Source organism: Saccostrea echinata, unplaced genomic scaffold, assembly GCF_033153115.1.
Source record: "Saccostrea echinata isolate AGI-Se365-2 ecotype Australia unplaced genomic scaffold, CSIRO_AGI_Sech_v1 ptg000030l, whole genome shotgun sequence".
Taxonomy (NCBI): Eukaryota; Metazoa; Mollusca; class Bivalvia; order Ostreida; family Ostreidae; genus Saccostrea; species Saccostrea echinata.
In genome coordinates this window covers 5,349,434-5,369,470 of record NW_026889779.1, presented here as the reverse complement: position 1 = coordinate 5,369,470, position 20,037 = coordinate 5,349,434, and the positions used below count along the sequence as shown (strand labels likewise).

The 20,037-nt window shown below is 33.3% G+C and overlaps 1 protein-coding gene across 1 annotated transcript; it reads right to left on the bottom strand.

The window, feature by feature from the left end:
* Nucleotides 1-1,120: 1,120 nt before the first annotated feature.
* Nucleotides 1,121-19,811, bottom strand: LOC133197147 (signal recognition particle receptor subunit alpha-like). Its single transcript, XM_061333014.1, has 14 exons — nucleotides 19,622-19,811; nucleotides 13,925-14,008; nucleotides 11,139-11,338; nucleotides 8,686-8,798; nucleotides 8,054-8,207; nucleotides 7,756-7,924; nucleotides 7,479-7,588; nucleotides 7,256-7,365; nucleotides 6,892-6,978; nucleotides 6,466-6,638; nucleotides 3,547-3,760; nucleotides 2,763-2,848; nucleotides 2,359-2,535; nucleotides 1,121-1,854 (listed from the first exon to the last, which is right to left on the bottom strand). The coding sequence occupies exons 1-14, from the start codon at nucleotides 19,736-19,738 to the stop codon at nucleotides 1,726-1,728; spliced, it is 1,923 nt and encodes a 640-aa protein (XP_061188998.1). The 5' UTR covers nucleotides 19,739-19,811; the 3' UTR covers nucleotides 1,121-1,725.
* Nucleotides 19,812-20,037: the final 226 nt, after the last annotated feature.

The following is a 20,037-nucleotide window of genomic DNA, read 5'->3' as shown; positions in this document are numbered from 1 at the left end:
ATCCCCACCCTGACCCAGGGGCCATATTTAGCAATTTTGGAGGAGACACCCTTTCTCATCATAATCAAGCACTTAAGTTTATCTGCTCAATACCCAGAAGCAGAGATTTTCAAAGATTTCATGCATTTTCACTATATAATTCACAATTTTAGAAAAGTGACCTTTGTTTATTATTACTATGCACTTAGCTTGTTTTCTTAATATCCAAGAGCAGAGAAGAAGATTTTCAAAGAATTCATGCATTTTCACTAAATAATAAATAGAGCCCCACCCTAACACCAGAACCCCTGTCCCTGGGGCCATGAGTTTCACAATTTTGAAAGAGCCATTCTTGTTTATCATAAACATGCACTTACTTTGTTTGCTAAATATACAAAGGGAAAGATTTTTGAAGAATTTATGCATTTTACTATATAAGCAACAAAGCCACACCCTTACACCAGAACCCTTGGCCCGGGTTCATGAATTTCACAGTTTTGTAGAGGGCTCAATGCTTACTGCAATTAGGCAATCAGTTTGACTGCTTGATGTCAAAGAGTAAAGAACATTTTTATAAAGATTGCATTTATTTGGAGATTTGGCCCCACCCCTTAAGCCCCAGGGGGGACAGGGGAATGAAATTCATAATTTTGGTTTCCCTTCCCCGAGATGCTTTATGCCAAAATTGGTTGAAATTGGTTCAGCGGTTTCAGAGAAGCTGAAAATGTTCTAATGTTAAGGCACAATGAATTACAAAATGGGTCACCTGAGTGACTCAGGTAACTTAAAAATGAAGAAAATTATTGGAAATTCAGGTTAACCATTATCTTTCCATCTCAATTTGGTAGTCTTATCTGATGGATCTCATTTATTATTATAATCATAAAATATTTTACGTAATGATTCCACAGTTTAAACCACTTTACTTTGAAATTTTCTTATCCTGTGGGAAAATTATTTGGTTAATGGTATATTTTTTGTTTATATCCTAATTGAATACAAAAAATCATTCCAAAATGAAATATATTATATATAGTTTGGTTTTGTACTTTCATGAATCCATTAAAAATTACTTAAAGTAATTCTAGTCATAATTAATACATACTCAACTCTGATATTTCAAAGTTAAAAACAACTCTAATTTTGAAGTTAAATATTTAATTTTTTACAACTTTCTCTCCACAACCACATTATCCATGAACTAAACATAAATAGTTAACAGTATAAACAACAGAAGGGAGATAACTCCTACAAAGTATCCATTTCATCCATCACAGTGGGAACAAGATAATGTGTAAAGGCACGAGAAATACACAAAAAATACCAAATATACATACAATCTTTGACTAGAGAATAATATCAGTGATGATGAAATGCATTGGCAAGTGAGTCTTTTTTTAAAAGATTTTGATTTAAAAAATGAATGTCAGGGCACAAAAAGTTATGATATGTATAAATCTCACATTTATGATGATAGAATGACAGAAAAAATACATAACCAGATCAAGATACAAGGTAATTAGAAAATGCATGAAAATGATCACTACTACCTTAAATAAATTTGCAAAATCTCTTTGGCATCTACAGTTAGTATTTTTTTTCTCATATGTAATTTATGTTTGCTATTTGAAAGGAATGTTGAGAAATTTTTAAGGAAAATATTATGACTTTCACATCAAGTACATTTAGTATGCTTTTCTACACCAGTCAGACAAAAAAAATCTTCATTTTGTCAATATCAGAACATTAGGCCTTCAGGAGAGCATTTACTACAGCTTTGGCATTAAGGTTGCGCAGGTCTGTGTAAGTCTGTCCCGTGCCAACGAACACAATTGGCTGACCCGTAATGTATGTCATAGAGATGGCAGCCCCAACCTGAAATAAAAACAGGATTTTATTAAACAATTAAAATAATATTTCATGTGCATGAACTTATTTATATCTGACAAATACTTGTGTGCAACCACTTGTGTTATATGAATATTAATTTGTGCATTGTAATTGCTCATGAGGTAAAAAGTATCTTTATTAAAGGAAAGAGATGTGTAAGATGGACAGTCACTTTCAATACATGTATTGATTCTCAAGATTTTTTATTAGTGATACTAGAATAAAAGTCCTTCAAAAAAAAAATTTTATATTCAATTATAAATTTTAGATCTGTATTTCTAAATGCTAAAAAATTTTACTTAAGAAATATTTTATTACTTACATGTTCATGCATTAAATTTTCAGTTTTACTTTTTTAAATTTATAATTTTGCCTAAAAATATGGGTAACTTTAAAAAAATAAATACCGTACATGAATTTTACACTGACGAAGATAAACTGGAAAACTTCTCTAAGAGACCTACTGGTATCTCCTAAGATGATAGTTACCTTGTCATCAATGGTGTCAAACTTGGTGAGGATGATTCCATCAATCAGTCGGGGGTTTGTCATGTTAGAGTGATCTGCCAGGGCCTGATTGAACTTAGTTAGCTGATCCACAGCCTCATTTCCAACCAGGGCCTCCCCCACAAATAAAACCAGATCCGGCTGGTTCACCTTTATCAGCTGTTTACAGAGGAAAAAAAAATATTGTAGGATATTCTCTTTAACAACTGTATTTACCCAATGACTTTTCATGTAATTAAATGTCAAGATCTGAATGAATGAACACTTTAACTTGGTTTTAAAGAGAGATTTAAGAAATAAAACAGACAAAAACTTTTGTACTTCTGTACAAAGATGGGAAAATTTCAACTGTGAAAACATACAGCTTTATTCTTGTAATTACTTGCCTTGGACAAAGCCTTCATAAGGGGCTCATTATCCTGCATTCTGCCTGCAGTATCGACCAACACAACATCATGTCTGCAGTCCCTAGCTGTAAGCAAATACAGTTTATTAGATAAATAATCTAGCAAGCTTTATGTTCTGTGCCCTTTTTATACCCCCTTCCCAAGAAAAGTGGGGGGGGGGGGGGGGGTATAAAGTGATGGGGGTGTCTGTATGTAGGTCCTCCCATACATCTGTCACACTTGTGGTAGCCATCCCTTATCTGCAACTCTGCCTATACCACTGAGTAAAATTCAATGAGACTTTCATAGATCTTTATTACATGTCCCATTGTGTACCTCCTATTTTATGCTTCAATCGAACAGATATTTGGGGTCTCCCATAGCGAAACATGGACACTGCTATTCTTATATTGGGGGTACCTATCTCTGATCTCCAACTCCTCCTATACCACTGAGTAAAATTCAATGAGACTTAGACTTTCAAAGAATATTTATTACAAAGAGCCATCGTTCACCTTTGTTTCTACATTTTGATCGGACAGATATTTGGGGATTCCAATAGCACTTTGCCATTATACTCATATGAAAGCAAGGGGTATCATTTGTGAGCTCAGTGCTCACAGTGCCTCTAGTATATACAGTAGTTTTGCTGAATGCAAGTGACATCTTACTACAGTTAATGCCATTATACTCATATGAGAGCAGGGGGTATCATTTGTGAGCTCAGTGCTCACAGTACCTCTAGTATATACACTAGTTTTGCTGATTGGAAGTGACATCTTACCATAGTTAATGGCTTCCAGGGCAATGCCAGCAGCATCTTTTCCATAGCCCTTTTCATACAGATGAACCATGGTCTGTCCATTGTGAGCTTCTGGGGGATGGAGGGCATTCAGTTTCCGGGTGTGTGTTCTCAGTTGTTCCACCGCTCCAGCTCTGAAAGTGTCACAGGCTGCTATCAACACACGGAAACCATTCTCCACCAACCAGAAACAGATCTAGGAAAGAGTAACAAGAGGCCCAAGGGCCTTAACGGTCACCTGAGTATAATACAACAATTTAGAGGATCCATAGAGTATAAAATGAACTGAAAGGTGAAGCTTTGTTGCCCAAAAGCAAGAAAAATAGGGTGATCAGGATCAAGAAAATAATTATTCTAGTGTTCATTAACAGTTCATATATTAGGTTCTAATCTGTTCCCCATTTATCACTATCACCATACAGTATATTAACAAATTATCAGTGATTCTGTACTAATTCCTTGATGAAATCTCTTACATTAAACTCTCTTGGTCTTTGATGAACATTGAATAAGACAAGTTATTTTTGTCTCATTTTTATTTATCTATTACTTACCTGATCATTTTAACTATAAAAGTACTTTTTGTATTATACAATAAAAAATCTTGCATAATTCTCCTATTCTATTAACCTTTCAAGTACATTATTTACAGTGATTAATTATCACAATTTTGGTAGAGTCACCCTTGCTTATCATAACTATGTATTCAATTTGTTTCAATAATACCCAGAAGTAGAGAAGATTTTCAAAGAAATAATGCACTTTCACTATATGATCAATATAGCCCCACCCTAGCGCCAGAACCCTTGACCCTGGGGAAATGAATTTCAAAATTTTGGTAGAGTCCCCTTGCTTATCATAACTATGTATTCAATTTGTTTCAATAATACCCAGGAGCAGAGAAGAAGATTTTTCAAAGAAATAATGCACTTTCACTATATGATCTATATAGCCCTGCCCTAGCACCAGAACCCCTGATCCTGGGGCCATGAATTTTAAAATTTTGGAAAAAGCATCCTTGTGCACCATTATCATGCACTTAGTTATTTTAAATGATACCCAGGAGCAGAGAAGAAGATTTTCAAAGAATTAATGCATTTTCACAATATAATCAATAGAGCCCCGCCCTAACACCAGAACCCCTGACCCTGGGGCCATGAAATTCACAATTTTGGAAAAGGCATCAATGCTTATCATAACCATGCACTAAGTTTGTTTATATAATATCCAAGAGCAGAGAAGAAGATTTTCAAAGAATTAATGCATTTTCACTATATTATCAATAGAGCCCCGCCCTAACACCAGAACCCCTGACCCAGGGGCCATGAATTTCACAATTTTGGAAAAATCATCCTTGTGCACCATTATCATGCACTTAGTTTGTCAAAATAATACCCAGGAGCAGAGAAGATTTTCAAAGAATTAAAGCATTTTCACTATATAATCAATAGAGCCCCGCCCTAACAACAGAACCCCTGACCCAGGGGCCATGAATTTCACGATATTTCAAAAGACATCATTACTTGTCATAACCATGCACTTAGTTTGTTTAAATAATACCCAGGAGCAGAGAAGAAGATTTTCAAAGAATTAATGCATTTTCACTATTTAATTAATAGAGCCCTGCCCTACCACCAGAACCCCTGACCCAGGGGCCATGAAATTCACAATTTTGGAAAAGGCATCAATGCTTATCATAACCATGCACTTAGTTTGTTAATATAATATCCAGGAGCAGAGAAGAAGATTTTCAAAGAATTAATGCACTTTCACTATATAATCAATAGAGCCCGGCCCTAACACCAGAACCCCTGACCCAGGGGCCAAGAATTTCACAATTTTGGAAAAATCATCCTTGTGCACCATTATCATGCACTTAGTTATTTTAAATAATACCCAGGAGCAGAGAAGAAGATTTTCAAAGAATTAATGCATTTTCACTATATAATCAATAGAGCCCCGCCCTAACACCAGAACCCCTGACCCTGGGGCCATGAATTTCACAATTTTGGAAAAATCATCCTTGTGCATCATTATCATGCACTTAGTTATTTTAAATGATACCCAGGAGCAGAGAAGAAGATTTTCAAAGAATTAATGCATTTTCACAATATAATCAATAGAGCCCCGCCCTAACACCAGAACCCCTGACCCTGGGGTCATGAAATTCACAATTTTGGAAAAGGCATCAATGCTTATCATAACCATGCACTTAGTTTGTTTATATAATATCCAGGAGCAGAGAAGAAGATTTTCAAAGAATTAATGCATTTTCACCATATGATCTATATAGCCCCGCCCTAGCACCAGAACCCCTGACCCTGGGGCCATGAATTTCACAATTTAGATAGAGGGCTCAATGCTTATTACAATCGTGTCAACAGTTTGGCTGCTTGATGTCCAGGAGTAAAGAAGAAGATTTTTAAAGACTGCATCAATTTTGGTGGTTTTAGCCCCACCCCTGGGGCCCCAGTGGGGCAGGGACCATGAAATTCAAAATTTTTGTTCCCCTTCACCCAAAGATGCTATATGCCAAAATTGGTTGAAATTGGTTGAGTGGTTCTAGAGAAGAAGTTGAAAATGTTCAAAAGTTAACGCACGACAGACGACACAGGACAAAAACAGATAGCAATAGGTCACCTGAGTGACTCAGGTGACCTAAAAATAAATATTGAAGTACATGTACATGTATTTAAAGAAGATTCTGGCTTCTAAGGAAAATTTCAGCTATCTCTTAAGACAATCAAATACTGCAGCAGTAGGGTAATGTAGTTGAATTTTGAAATTTTTCATGTACAATTCAACACAGTCAATATAATGGAAAAATGTGACTCCCCATCTCTCTTTTCATAAAATTGTTTAGAAATGCTTGATTATTTAAATTGAAACCTGGAAATATACCTTGGCCAGATTTGTAGATTTTCCAACACCATTTACACCACAAAAAGTGATGACAAAGGGACGATTTTTCTGCTTGGCTTCCATAGCATCTCTCAGAATGTCTATTCTCCTCTTCGGAACCAAGAGTTGGACGCAGGCTTCCTCCAGAGTCTTCTTCACAGTGTTTGCAATGGCTGTAACAATCACATTATTTTTTTTCTAGTTTAACAAAACAAAATTACATGTACATACATTGAAATACAGTTCCAAATTGTTAAAGCAAAGGACATCCTAAATAGCTACAAATTCAACTGTTATCATAAGCCTTCTTTCCTATTTTAATTAAATTCTTAAATTAAATTGTAAACACATCTAAAAATCATGAGATGGCTTTGAGAAAGTTTCACATAAAAAGTCTCAAGTCTTGTTGAAACAATTATTACTTACTTGTGAAAGTTCCCAGAACTTTGCCCTCCAGTTTGGCACCAACAGAATCACACAGCTTCACAGCAATATCTCCAGCAACATTCTTAGCTGTAAATAAAGGATACAAAAGGACCATAGAATTTAGTAGAATCCCCTGTATTGCTGTGCCTTAGACATGTTTACTTTACATTTTCGCAAAACACAACCAAATGTCATGTATAACTGGAAGGATTAACTCCATCCCATAAAGTTTACTTTATTCTGCAAATTTTCTTGTCTTACAACATTTAATTAATTTGCTGAGAAGGAAAATAAAATCTGTACAAGTATATCAGTGTACAATTTAAAATTAAGACCATATATGACATCTATATGGAGTTCCTACCAATAAGATGATCTTTCATTTTATCCAGGGCAGGCTGAAGATCCTCCGAAGTGAGGGCTTTAGAACCAACAAGATTCTTGAACATGCTGAACATTCCTCCCCCTGATGACCTACAAATAAAAAAAAGATAAATAATAACATAAAAAAACCCATGAAATCTGGGAGATAAGGGGAAGTCATAAAAGCCAATGTATTTCAATTTTGTGCAATAACAAACACCTACCCAGAAGAACTGCTTGTCTTGGATGGAGTTTCTTCATAATCATCCTCCTCCTCTTCATAATTTGTCAGAATATCTTCCAGTCCTCCCTTCATCTTACCAACACAAGCCCTCTATATATGTAAAATTTAAAACACATGTTTGTAGATATTCATAATTTGAAAACATGACATGATTATGAATTGGAAAATTTTGACAAAATAAAAAGAAAACAGACAGATAAAAATACTTTATTGAAAATTAAAAAAAAAAGCATAATAATTGCTCCCTTAAAACATACCTCCTCCATTGATGGCATTTCATTCTGTGCATTAATGGCTGCCTCTTTTCCTCCCTCCAATTTAGATGAGAAATCCAGACTTGACATGTCTTTTGCAGTACCATTCAGATCCCACTTGGTAGCCTGTTTGCCTTTCTTCTTTGGTGGTTCTGGCTTCTTAGCTACTGGGCTACAAAAGTATAAATAATCATTTCATCCCCTCATTTTCTACATAACTCTAAAATTGATTTTAAAATATAAATACTGATAAATTAATCAACTGATCAAAATAAATATAGTCTGTTGAGTGTTTGCAGACCTGCTGGTTTTCTTCTTTCCACTCATGGAGGCAAACATCTTCTCCCTGTTTCTTCTTATAGTTTCTTCATCCAGACCATCTCCATTGACTGCAGGGTCTGGCTGGGGTTTAGTAGGAACTTCCATTGGTGGTGCTGGTTCCTTAGCTCCCACATCTACAAAATTAAAATATAATGATTAAACTAAGTAAAAATATATATACATTAAAATTGCAAAATCATTCCGCTAGTAAAACTAGAAACATGTCCATACAGAGGGTTTATTCTAATGCAACATGAAATGTACCTTGCCTCTTTGTTTAAGATTAGGGTAAATGAGGAATAGTTAGGTCAAGGTCACATGGAATGCTTACGTAGGTCAGAAAATTATGACACAGCTGAAAAGCTCTCACCAATTTGTATTAGTATATGAATAGAAGTGTGATGAAAGTATCTTGAATAGTTGAATGATGGAAGGTAGAAAGATGGAAAGACAAAAGATGGACATGACAAACACTATATGCCTGCCCTTGCCCATATTTATGGTGGAACACAAAAAAAATCATAAATATATATTAAATGGAGGACCTTATAAAGTGAATGAAAAATATTCATATTTAACACATGACCAGAATAGAAATAATTTGTGTCTTACTTTTGATGGGTTTGTTTTCCTTTCCTTTGCCTTTCTTATCTTCCTTTTTGTTTACAATCATGGAATCCACAGTCTTCTTTGATTTCTCTGATTCCCCAAATGTTCTCATTTTCCTATCAGGAAACACAAATAAAAATTCAAGAAATTTGAAATTTTTAATTGCATTTAGTTCTAGGTACTTGCAATCAAATTCTTTGCCAAACTTGTTAGTTATACATTCCTGTATTGGTTACCTAAATACATTCATGTCAAAGGTTAGTACAGTGTGTATGTTTGAACATACTTAGAATACATAAGTCCCAGTCACTGGACTCAGTGTAAGTATTATGTAAAGTTTGCAAGTCTGTATAGCAAATTTTGACTGAGATGAATACCCCGTAACTCGGTACACAGTATGAAATTGAAATACATTAAATTCTTCATCTTAAATGAAACAAAGCTTTTCAAAGCAAAAAATCAGTGTTATATTGTATAATTATAAAATTTTTCCCAAATATACATTAAAAAATTGAACATTTGCTCAAATAATTAAAAAACAAACATAAAAATGAACCATGTTTATTGTTTAAGTAAACCAGTGGTGGAACAGACCATCATAATGTTCTGTTACATGTGTATCTGAAGGAAGTACCACAGGAAACTAAGAGTAATGAAATGGGTGTGAGCATATGTATTCACTTAAAAACTGCATTATAAAGATAAACAGAAGATGACCACTTATCCAGGAAATGTCAGAAAAAAGAAAACACCTTTTAATATTTTGTGGAAGAAAATTGAGGATTTACTGTAAGTTGCCAGATTTTCTAATTTTGCATACTTTGATACTTGCAAGTATCCAGCACTTTATTTCAACTAACTGTACAGCATGGAGATTGTTTTGTGCAATGAAATTAAAGATACATCAAGTAGTAAATAATTTGCCAAAAAAAGTCTAAAATGATCAGTGTATGTACACATAGGAATGTATATATGTATTTTTAAAACCAAAAAAAAAAAAAAAAAAAAAATGACCACAAACACTAGGCATACAACCCAAATACTGGTATATAAGGTAATTATGTTCCCCAAACGAAGTTTGGAAACATATTGTTTTTACTCTGTTTCTTATTATTATTATTATTATTATTATTATTATTATTCTTTTTTTCTACTTTCTTCTCCGGTACTTTTTTGTCTGGGAGTGTTCTCATAGAACCACTCATCCGATTGACATGAAACCTTTTTAGGGTTAATAGGCATGTTGTGTAGGTGTTCGGAACGAAGGTCATTTTGCGCGCACATGCATGCACGTGCGCGCGCGTGCAATGAGTGAAATGACTGATATATTTAATGAAGCCGTAACTTTTATATTTCTTGATGAATTGCTTTGAAACTCAAAATATAAAGATATATTAGTAGTCTAGACAAGATAACCTGGTCAAATTAGCGTGAACTCACGCGCATGCACGTGCACTCTTCTCTGATTGGCTGATACAAAAATCTCAATAATTTCCTTGTTTTTTGACAAAATACTTTGAAATTTAGAATATAAGTATATATTATAAGGTGCTACAACAAGTTATATAGGAAATTTCTTGAAAACATGCGCATGCAGGTGTGCTGCAATCTGATTGGTTGAAACTTTAAATGTCTATAACTCCTTTGGTTTTCAACAAAACAGGATGAAATTTATGACATGGACAGGCAAATAGAGCTCCTACATTATGATACTATCAAATTGAATGCAAGTCCATGCATGCGTGTATGCTGAATTCTGATTGGCTAATAATTAAAGGGTTACATCTCTCTTATTTTTCAATGAGCTTCTTTAATATTTAACACAAATGTATGTATTGTGAGACACTATAAGAAAATTAATGTGAAAAATGTAAAAAAAACATGTGCAGGCATATGCGCTGAAATTTGATTGGATAATACCCATATGGCTATATCGGAGTAGTTTTCCAATGAAAAACCCTTAAAAATAAAGTGTCCATCTATATTACAAAAGTATTGTCTAATTTATTGAAGCTTGTAGGGAATGGGGCATCATAAGGGATTGGGGAGCCGTTTGGGGAACACCTGTAACGGTTCCCGTTACAATTAGCACTAGTTTATCTTGTAAGTTGTTTGAAAATTTTTCCAAAATTGTAAATATTAAAGTTTTTTATAAGCCTGAATTGGGGTAAAGTATGAATTTGAAATGCAGCTTTTTTTCAATTTCAATTTTATCAATTTAATTCAATCACTTACGATTCATAGAGTCTCTGATAACTCCAAGATGAATGACTATTTTTTCCTTAATAAATGGCCATTTTTATCAAATTCATGCCCCACATTGAAGGCATGCCAAAATTGTATGTGTTTTTATTATATTAAAATTTCATTTCTCTTGGAAAATCGCTAGTTTGAAAGGAAAATTCAGTACAGGAGCACATAGGTATGATGTACGATAAACCACAAATCAGAAATACCTTCCAGCCTGGGCTTCCCTTCGACTCTCCTCCTCACAACTCTTCAACATCTTATTGAAGGTCTCATCAAAATCATACCCATACACAAGAACATTCGCCTTGTTCTGTAGAACATTTTTGTATCGGTTTCTGAATTCAAGCTGAATGTCAGTCAGGAATTTATCAATGTATGATAGCTGTAATATTTTCTGGTAACCAACCTACAAAGTAGATAACATAGTCTAAAGAAACAGGTAAACTAATTTTACAAAGTGAAATAATGCAGTTCTGTTTGTTTTAACTCCAAAAGTAAATTTTTGGGCTATTTTCTTTGTTTACACCAAAGATATCCAGTAAGGATATATAGGTTCTTGGCATGGTGGTACATTATGACTATACAGACAGACAGACAAAGCAAAATGATGAACTCATCTGATCCGCTAAAGAGACAAGCACAATGATTTAAAAAAATTCTACAGTTGCAGATTGTTTCCATGGCAGATGAAAATGCTATGACATTTCTTTAAGGACAAACATCTAATTTGCAATTCCAGCTTTTTAAATCTGTAACTGTCACAATCTATTGTTACCTTGAAAGTACATACAAGCTTCTTAAAATTAATGTTTACTAAGGAAACATATGTTAAAATATACATAAATGAAATGATACCTTTAATTAATATAAATGCTTATGAAAACAAATTCACTTTTCTTTTATATGACCTTTAAATTTTCAAAGTTCTGGGTTAATACTGAGTAAAATTTATGAAGAATCTAGCTAAATGGATTCAACAGTTTAACTTGGTATATGCCAGAAGAGTTCGACCAAGTGACATTTCTGCCAAAAACACTTAACTATTCGGCCCAGACTGACCCATCAAAACTTGACTATTTGCCCAAAACTGACCCATCCAAACTTTTAACACTTTGGCCAAATTTCTAAGACTATCTTATCAACATGCAATGACAGCCGGCTCAATAAATAATTAATACATCAAATAACAAGAGGCCCAGGGGCCACATCGCTCACCTGAGCACTGTGGCTAGGAAAAGAGGAAAAATCAGTTTAGTATTGAAAAGCTTAAATGCACAAGTGATCTCAACCTACCCCTAAAAGGGAGTGGGGGAAGGGGGGTATGATTTGAACAAAATTAAATCTACACTAACTAAGGATGCTTACATGATTTTTTGCCTAACTGTGACTTTTTTCTCTACAAGTTTGAACTTTCATTGTGGCCCCACCCTACCCCTGGGGATCATGATTTGAACAAATTTGAATCTACACCACCTGAGGATGCTTCCATATGAATATGACCAATCATAGCTTTGCTGTTCTTGAGAAGAAGATTTTTGAAGATTTTTCCTAAATATCCCTATGTAAAACTTTGATCGTCCATTGTGGCCCCACCCTACCCCTGGGGGTCATGATTTCAACAAACTTGAATCTACACTACCTGACAATAATTCCACATGAGTTTCATCTTTCCTGGCACATTGGTTCTTGAGAAGAAGATTTTTCAGTAATGCTAGGGGTGAAACGATACACCTCCTTCACGGTTCGATACGTATTGTATAATTTTGTCTCGGTTCGGTTATTTTCGATACGATACATTTTGATAGAAGGAAACAAATTCAACGTTGTTCTATGCTTTCTTTTTCTAAATCTAGTCACATATTTTACGAATTTTATTTGCAAATTGACTAGAAGAAATTGATTAAAATTATTTGACTGTCAAAAATTTATTTTATAAGATATCAGTCATCAAAAATTTTCGTTTTCTATACTTATTTATACTGAGTAACGTGTTTTACCTTATGCCAAACCCGACTGAATAACGATCCCAACCGAAAAATGAACCGAACCGAAAATTAGAGATTTCGCACCGTGTATCAAACCGAGAAAAAATACCGTGGTGAATCGATACCGCGGTGAACCGTTTCACTCCTAAATAATGCCATTAAGTTTTTGCTATTTCTTAATTATCTCCCCTTGGAGGAGGGCGTGGCCCTTCATTTGAACAAACTTGAATCCCCTTCACCCAAGGATACTTTCTGCCAAGTTTGATTGAAATTGGCCCAGTAGTTCTGGAGAAGAAGATGAAAATGTGAGAAGTTTACTCAGGTGAGCTAAAAAAAAAGGTGAAAATAAGTTATTTTTGTAAAAGTAAAAGAAACAATTAAATCCTAAAAAGGAACGATAAAAAGTTCAACCTCTCTTTCATCTTTACATTTTTGCTGAGGTATAGAGACCCTGCAATCTAATTAAAATATGATCCTTTGATCTGCTCATGTTTATCAGTATCACTATACAGCAAAGGTTTATGGAGTATATCTAAGAAGTCTGTCTTTAACTAGAGAATCATTGTGAATTTGTGATGTACCAAATTTTGACAATAAAATAAAAAGATTATAAACATGTTAAAAACAAGAGGATTTGTATACTTCAAAGTCACTGGTGGGATGAACAAGTCAACAACTCTGGTTTGTTTATAATGAGGAGGATACTTTTTTATAAATTATAAAAATATCAGCAAAACTTTTTTCTCATAAAATTCAAACAAATATATAAATGTCCTAAAACAGGAAATTGCAAAATAATAATATTCAACTTGAACTACGGACATTTGTTTTTCTCCTAGACTTGCCAAAATTATCCTTTCAAGTCCTAGACTGGGGCATGTGAAAAAGAAATTGAACCTTTGCCAAAATAAAACACAAGAACCCTCAAGTTGACCTAGATGCAAGAATTTATTTTGTTTAAAACTTATGTTTTTATATATATGGTTTTGAGAAATAAAATTCCTTACCACAAAGACCAGCTCAAATTCATTGTCAAGTTTGTACTTGAGAGTAAGTGCATCATGTGTAAAGGAGTTGTTCCCTGATCTCTCCTGGAATAAAGAAAAAAAAAATAGGTTTCAGTATAACAAGGATACAGTTGTAAAATGTACAATGACATCTACATGTATTAAGTTAAACTCTTGTATCTCAAATATCAATATCCCAGATACCATATCTCAAATGAATTAGAAGTCAGAACCATTTTTGACCTCATATATTATCTCAAATCCTTGAATATCTCAAAGTTTTTTCTCAGTTTTACAAAGTCTGAGATAACAAGATTTAACTATATTTACATTTCATAGTGAATTTATTAATAAGATGTTATATACTTACTATAATCTGTAGATTGTAATTAATTGATTTTTTACAACATGTTTCGAAAATTATTTGCAAAATCCAATTTGTTATGACATTTCCTAAGTAAAGTAACATGTAAATTCTTTTATAATCAAAAAACATCTTCAAAAAGTACTAACAAGTCAGTTGAACTAAAGTTCAAATTTCATGTTTAACATAACTTTTTCCTGTCAAACTTGACTTTATGACATTATACGTGTATTTTGTTTACTTTCTAATATCTAATCATGCTACTCAGACACATACCAATAACTGAGAACTGCAACTGTTTAAAATCTCATATTATATCCTATAGATCTTTAAAATTATCAAAAATCATGAAATAAATCCTTTGAAATTCTACCTACAATTTCACTAGATTAACATATTTTTATAATTTTATCTATTTAATGCAAGAACAATTAAAGGAAGAGTTTCAAAAGGAAACAGGTGGCCTATGGTCAGCCATTCCTCTGAGACTTTTGATTATTGACCTGTCTAGTTTACCTATTTTGCTTTCTCAATTAATGTTTATTTTCAAAACTTCCAAATTCTACACCCATTCATAATACAATTAGGCCAAACAAAAAAATATGTGTGGTTCCGGTTACTCTTCCAAAAAAATTAGGGAAGGTAGGTAGGGATTTTTTTTTTTTTAACAAAATGATTTTCTTAATTTTTCTAAATAATACCTATCACTGCTTTGCAAATGACATTTAGATGTGATATGATAATATACTAGTCAATATTGGTAAGGGACACCTACATGCTAGCTTGCTTTGGACTTAATACTATTAAACACTTGCACTATGTTTGGCAAGGAGGCCATCATTGCTGAAACTAAATCTTAAACCGGATCCATTGATGGAAATCGGGGAAAATTCCGGAAAAAATATGAAAATTGCCCAAAAAAAAGTTTAGGGTCGGGGGTATAAAATAGAGAAGGTCAGGTAACCGGAACCACACATATTTTTTTATTTGGCCTTAACATAAACTTATAAAACCCAAGATCAAAATAGAAAACAGTCCAATAAAGAGTACTTTTAAGAGTAATGCTGGGTTAATTTAGCATACATCTTAGCTAGTAGCAATCTAAACAATCTGGCAGAGTTTCTTATGCCTGTAATTTTATACAGTGATTCATTTTGAAAATGGTTATCATGGGTCCAAAGGACCCCTCTTAATGACAACAATGAGTCCTATGCCAAAATCAGTGCGCCCAAATCCAAGGGTACCACATATCAGACATTATTAATAGAGGAAATTCTGGTGAAATAAAAAATGGTATTGCACGAAAGTGCAAATGTTCTACTGTAACTGTGAGTGGATTATAATATCAATTGGAAGTAAGAATATATGAATTTGTGGAATGAAAATAATATATTGTCAACTGTGCAGTGTGCACCTTGGTAAATACGATCTCACACATTGTATAAGTCATAAAATACACAGAAGCAGACCAGCTGTTCTAAAGATTGAAGTAAAGAGATTTAAAAAAAAAAAAAAAAAGGAAAATAGTCAGGAAGAAGAATAATCAAATACTTGTTAGCTTATTAGCTTCTAGGGAAAAAAACTAAAATGATAAATGTTACAACTAAAATACAAATGTATATGCTTCAGAAATGTTAGTTTACATAATCGAACTATGCTACCTAAACAGTGAAGTGTGACCTGTTGTTGGCAACCTTATACCTGTCAAAATCACTCATGCATATTGCTTAGCACGTGAATATGATGCAATCAACCAAGTTTTGAATCAGATTGTACCAAAATAATTTAAAAGGATACATGTCTTTCTATAAATTCATTGCGTCCATTGGGATGCACATTTATTTAAAATTGTGTCCTTAGCAAAATTGATGCGTAATTTACGCAGGACACAGACCAAAATGAATCACTGTTTATATATCTCAGATCCAACAGGTTTTATTTTTCCTTTCAGTCTGGCAACTCTACATGGACATGTAAATTAATGAAAATGTATAAAGTCCAGCATGTATGCAATGACATTATACTTTTGTCAATCTAAAATCTTTTCGTCTGGAGAAAAAAAGTACCATGATTGCCATACAGGGTTTGACACTAAGGCACGTCCGACCGACCCAGTCTAGTAAATGAGTGGTCCGGTCGTGTAAAATGTATGTGAACTAGACCGATTTGTCGTGTTGATAAAATAAATGTTAAACCACATTTCAGTCTTCCAAATAAATATTCAAAAAACTTTTAAAGAAATTTTGTCCGATTGAAAACACTGTAAAGAAAAAAATCCCTGTACGACACAATTGCTATTTTTAGCCATAGGTACCTGAAGTGTGCATCGACCCCCCCACCCCACCCCCACCCACCCCCCCATATTAATTTTAAAAAAAATAGTAAGAGTTTATAATTTCTCAAAAGTATTATATTTCCTTTTCAATCAAACACATATTTCGTTTCATGCAAGCAGATTGTACTTTTTCTCACGTGTAGAGATTGGCCATGAAAATACAGTTATCAGTGGTTACGGCTGTAAATGTAATAGACAAGTCAGGGTAGATACTAGCATTGTTCAGTATCAATATGGTATAAAAAGTTACGGAAATATATTCTGTATTTAATTTATTAAAGTTCATTGCTACAATAGTCCCATGTTGTGATGAACCAGACTTTATTGGCTAGTCTGTCAAAATCTTGCCATGCGCGACTGAGAGATGACTTCAAAATTACACTATTAAAATTGGCGATTATAAAAATTAAATTTGCATGTTTGGTCAGGGCTAGCGATTTTACGGTCAGGGCTAATAAAAATTATGGGAAGTAGCCCGACTGGTCAAGTACTCATAAAAGTTAATGTCAAACCCTGCCATACCAACCAATATACGTAAAATGCAATATGATGCAGGGTTTGACACTAAGGCACGACCGACCGAGTCTAGTAAATAAGTGGTCCGGTCGTGTAAAATGTTCGTGAACTAGACCGACTGGTCATGTGTATGAAATAAATGATAACCCTCATTTCAGTCTTTCAAATAAATATTCTAAAAAGTTTTTTTTTTTTAAATTCTTATTTGTAGTAAACATCACCCATCGCTCTGTAAAAGAAACTTCCCCTCATGACACAATCGCTATTTTTAGCCCTGCTGTAATAGACAAGTTGCGATGGGAACTAGCTTCGATCAGTATTTAAAAATTAGTATGAAGTTATTGAATAATATATTCTTTAATTCACAATGTATTTATATTTAGGGTAATTATTTTTACACTAAGTTCATTGATTGTTCCTTAATTAAGGCTTATAATATTTGTGTCACGCTTAACCCGACTTAATGGCTATAACGACCTATGGAAAAATCTGTCAGGTGCGAGAGACGGTATCTTTACTGAAGTATGGTTTCTAATTTTTTTTTCCATTATAATTAGCAGTTTATAAAAAGTGAATTTTCAAGTTTGGTCAGGGCTAGTGATTTTATGGTCAGGGCTAGTAAAAATTATTGGAAGTAGCCCGACTGGTCTAGTACTCACAAAAGTTAATGTCAAACCCTGTGATGAAGATTGAAATATTTCAACAGGTCTGGTACAATCACTAGATTGAGCTACATAGCTTGAATTACCTACATAGCTTTTTTTACCTACCTGAAATGGCTTTATTTATAGCTATTATCATATGTTTTTTTTAAATAAGCATTTTATTTCAGGATATGCTGAAAATTGCTTTAATAATAATTTTCAACTTGAAACAGATCTGAAAACAATTCATGAAAAAACGCTCTTGAAGACATTTCTCTTTCAGCGCATTTGCATGCTTGTCTTGGATTGTTTTTTAAAAACTCCCTTGTACAGGGACCAACCTAGACCCAAAATTTAGGGAGACTTCACTTCTCCCTCAGAGAAATTTAGGGAGAAGTTTAAAATTCTAGAGAGACTTCTTGGCATGTGTGGCGCACATTGATCATTATTAAAATTTAAAAAATTAAAAAAATGTCAATGTTTATACTTTAAATACATTTCAATAATTTCTTTGTATTATTAAAACATCCTAGTAAGAATACTTAAAAAAAGAGACAAAAGATTCTTTAAGAAAAAATAATTGCTTGATATTTTCCCAATTACAAGATATATAAATATCTAGCAGAAAAAAAAAATAAATCAGTTACAATCTAAAAGTTTCTAATTGATAAAGTTCAAAGGTATATCTTATAATACGCACAATTACCTGTTTAATGATTCACACATTTCGCCCCCTAGGTTGGTCCTTGCTAGTATGAAATTATATTAGTAGTCATATACTTGCGATTTTTTGTCTATTTTGAATAAAATTCAAAATTTTGAAAAAGTTGCATTGAGATAGCTCAATAATGCTATTTCAAGCTGCGGTAGGTAATTCAAGCTTTGTTGCTAAAACTAGTGATTGTAACCAGGTCCGGCACAATCTCTTGATTTAGCTATATAGCTTGATTTAGCTATATAGCTTTATTAAGCTATTCAGAATAGCTTGATTTAGCCATTTTATCACACCTTTTTCTTGAATGTGTTATTTTCTCAGCATGCACAAAAAGTCGCACCTTGGTGCAGTGATAATATTCAACCTTGAACTCTTCTGAAAATAATGTATGTAAAAATCAGTCATCAAATTGCGTCTCCTTAAAAGACTTTGTACTCAAAGTTCTTAAAGTTTTGGGGCTATATAAAGCAATTGATACAGTTACTTCTTCAATGAAATTATAAAGGAGGCCAATTATGGTCAACAAGATAATTGATTGGTAATAATTCAGTACAATGAGAAGCAATCATACTTATCCACGCCTCAACGCACACAGGGTAGTGTACAGTTACTCAAACAATGGAAATTCATCTTTTGCTTAAAAGTATTCATATGCTGCAATGTTAGAACTATCTTTGATTTTGCTTGTTGTCTTGATACCCCATAGTAAATATATGAATAGTCAAATACATTCGACTTTTTGTCTATTTCTTACAAAAAACATTTTTCTGAAAAACTGTATATAAATAGCTTTATCAAGCTATTTTGAATAGCTTAATAGAGCTATATAGCTATTTCAAGCTATATAGCTAAATCAAGAGATTGTGCTGGACCTGGTAACAGAATGTTCTGGTCTTAACTATACTATATACTTACTGATTAATCTATTCTACCAAAGATTTCATAATATTCAAAAATAAAAACACTTGAAAATCACTTGATTATTCAAATATATGACAACCATTTACTTATTTATCATAACAGGACATTGACTAAGCCATGTGTTCTATAATTATAAACCAACATGCCAAATTGCCATATGTCAGATTTTGTTTAGATTGTATGAAAAAAGTTTTAAAATTACCTGTAGGATCACACTTTTGATCAAGGCATTGATTGATGGTGTAAAAAGTTGAGATGTTCCTTGAAAATACCACAATACAATACCCCCTTTACTGAAAATCGAGAAAAAGTCTAACATCTTTGGAGTTATAGATCTAATGCGTGTAACTAAGTTAACGGAAGTTGCACAAGCAGTGTACCGGTGATACGACGGCGTTGATTGGCTATTAAGAACATACCGGTTTACTTCCATAAATAAATATATTCATCCACAAATAAATTAGTGCATTAAAATGATACTTCAAAATTGTAATTTTCCCATAATGGTGCAATAATTTCCAATGTCTTAAAAGATATAGAATTTGAAAAATTGTTTTATACATGTTCTATGGGTTTTTAACCCACTTATAGCTTTTGAAGAAATCTTGTTGATATATC

Coding starts and splice junctions, on each gene's coding strand:
- LOC133197147 (XM_061333014.1), bottom strand. CDS start 19,738: ATGTTAGACTTTTTCTCGATTTTCAGTAAAGGGGGTATTGTATTGTGG. Junction 6,979..7,255: donor AATGAAAGATCATCTTATTG/GTAGGAACTCCA, acceptor CTTTATTTACAG/CTAAGAATGTTGCTGGAGAT. Junction 2,536..2,762: donor TTATGAAGGCTTTGTCCAAG/GCAAGTAATTAC, acceptor CTCTGTAAACAG/CTGATAAAGGTGAACCAGCC.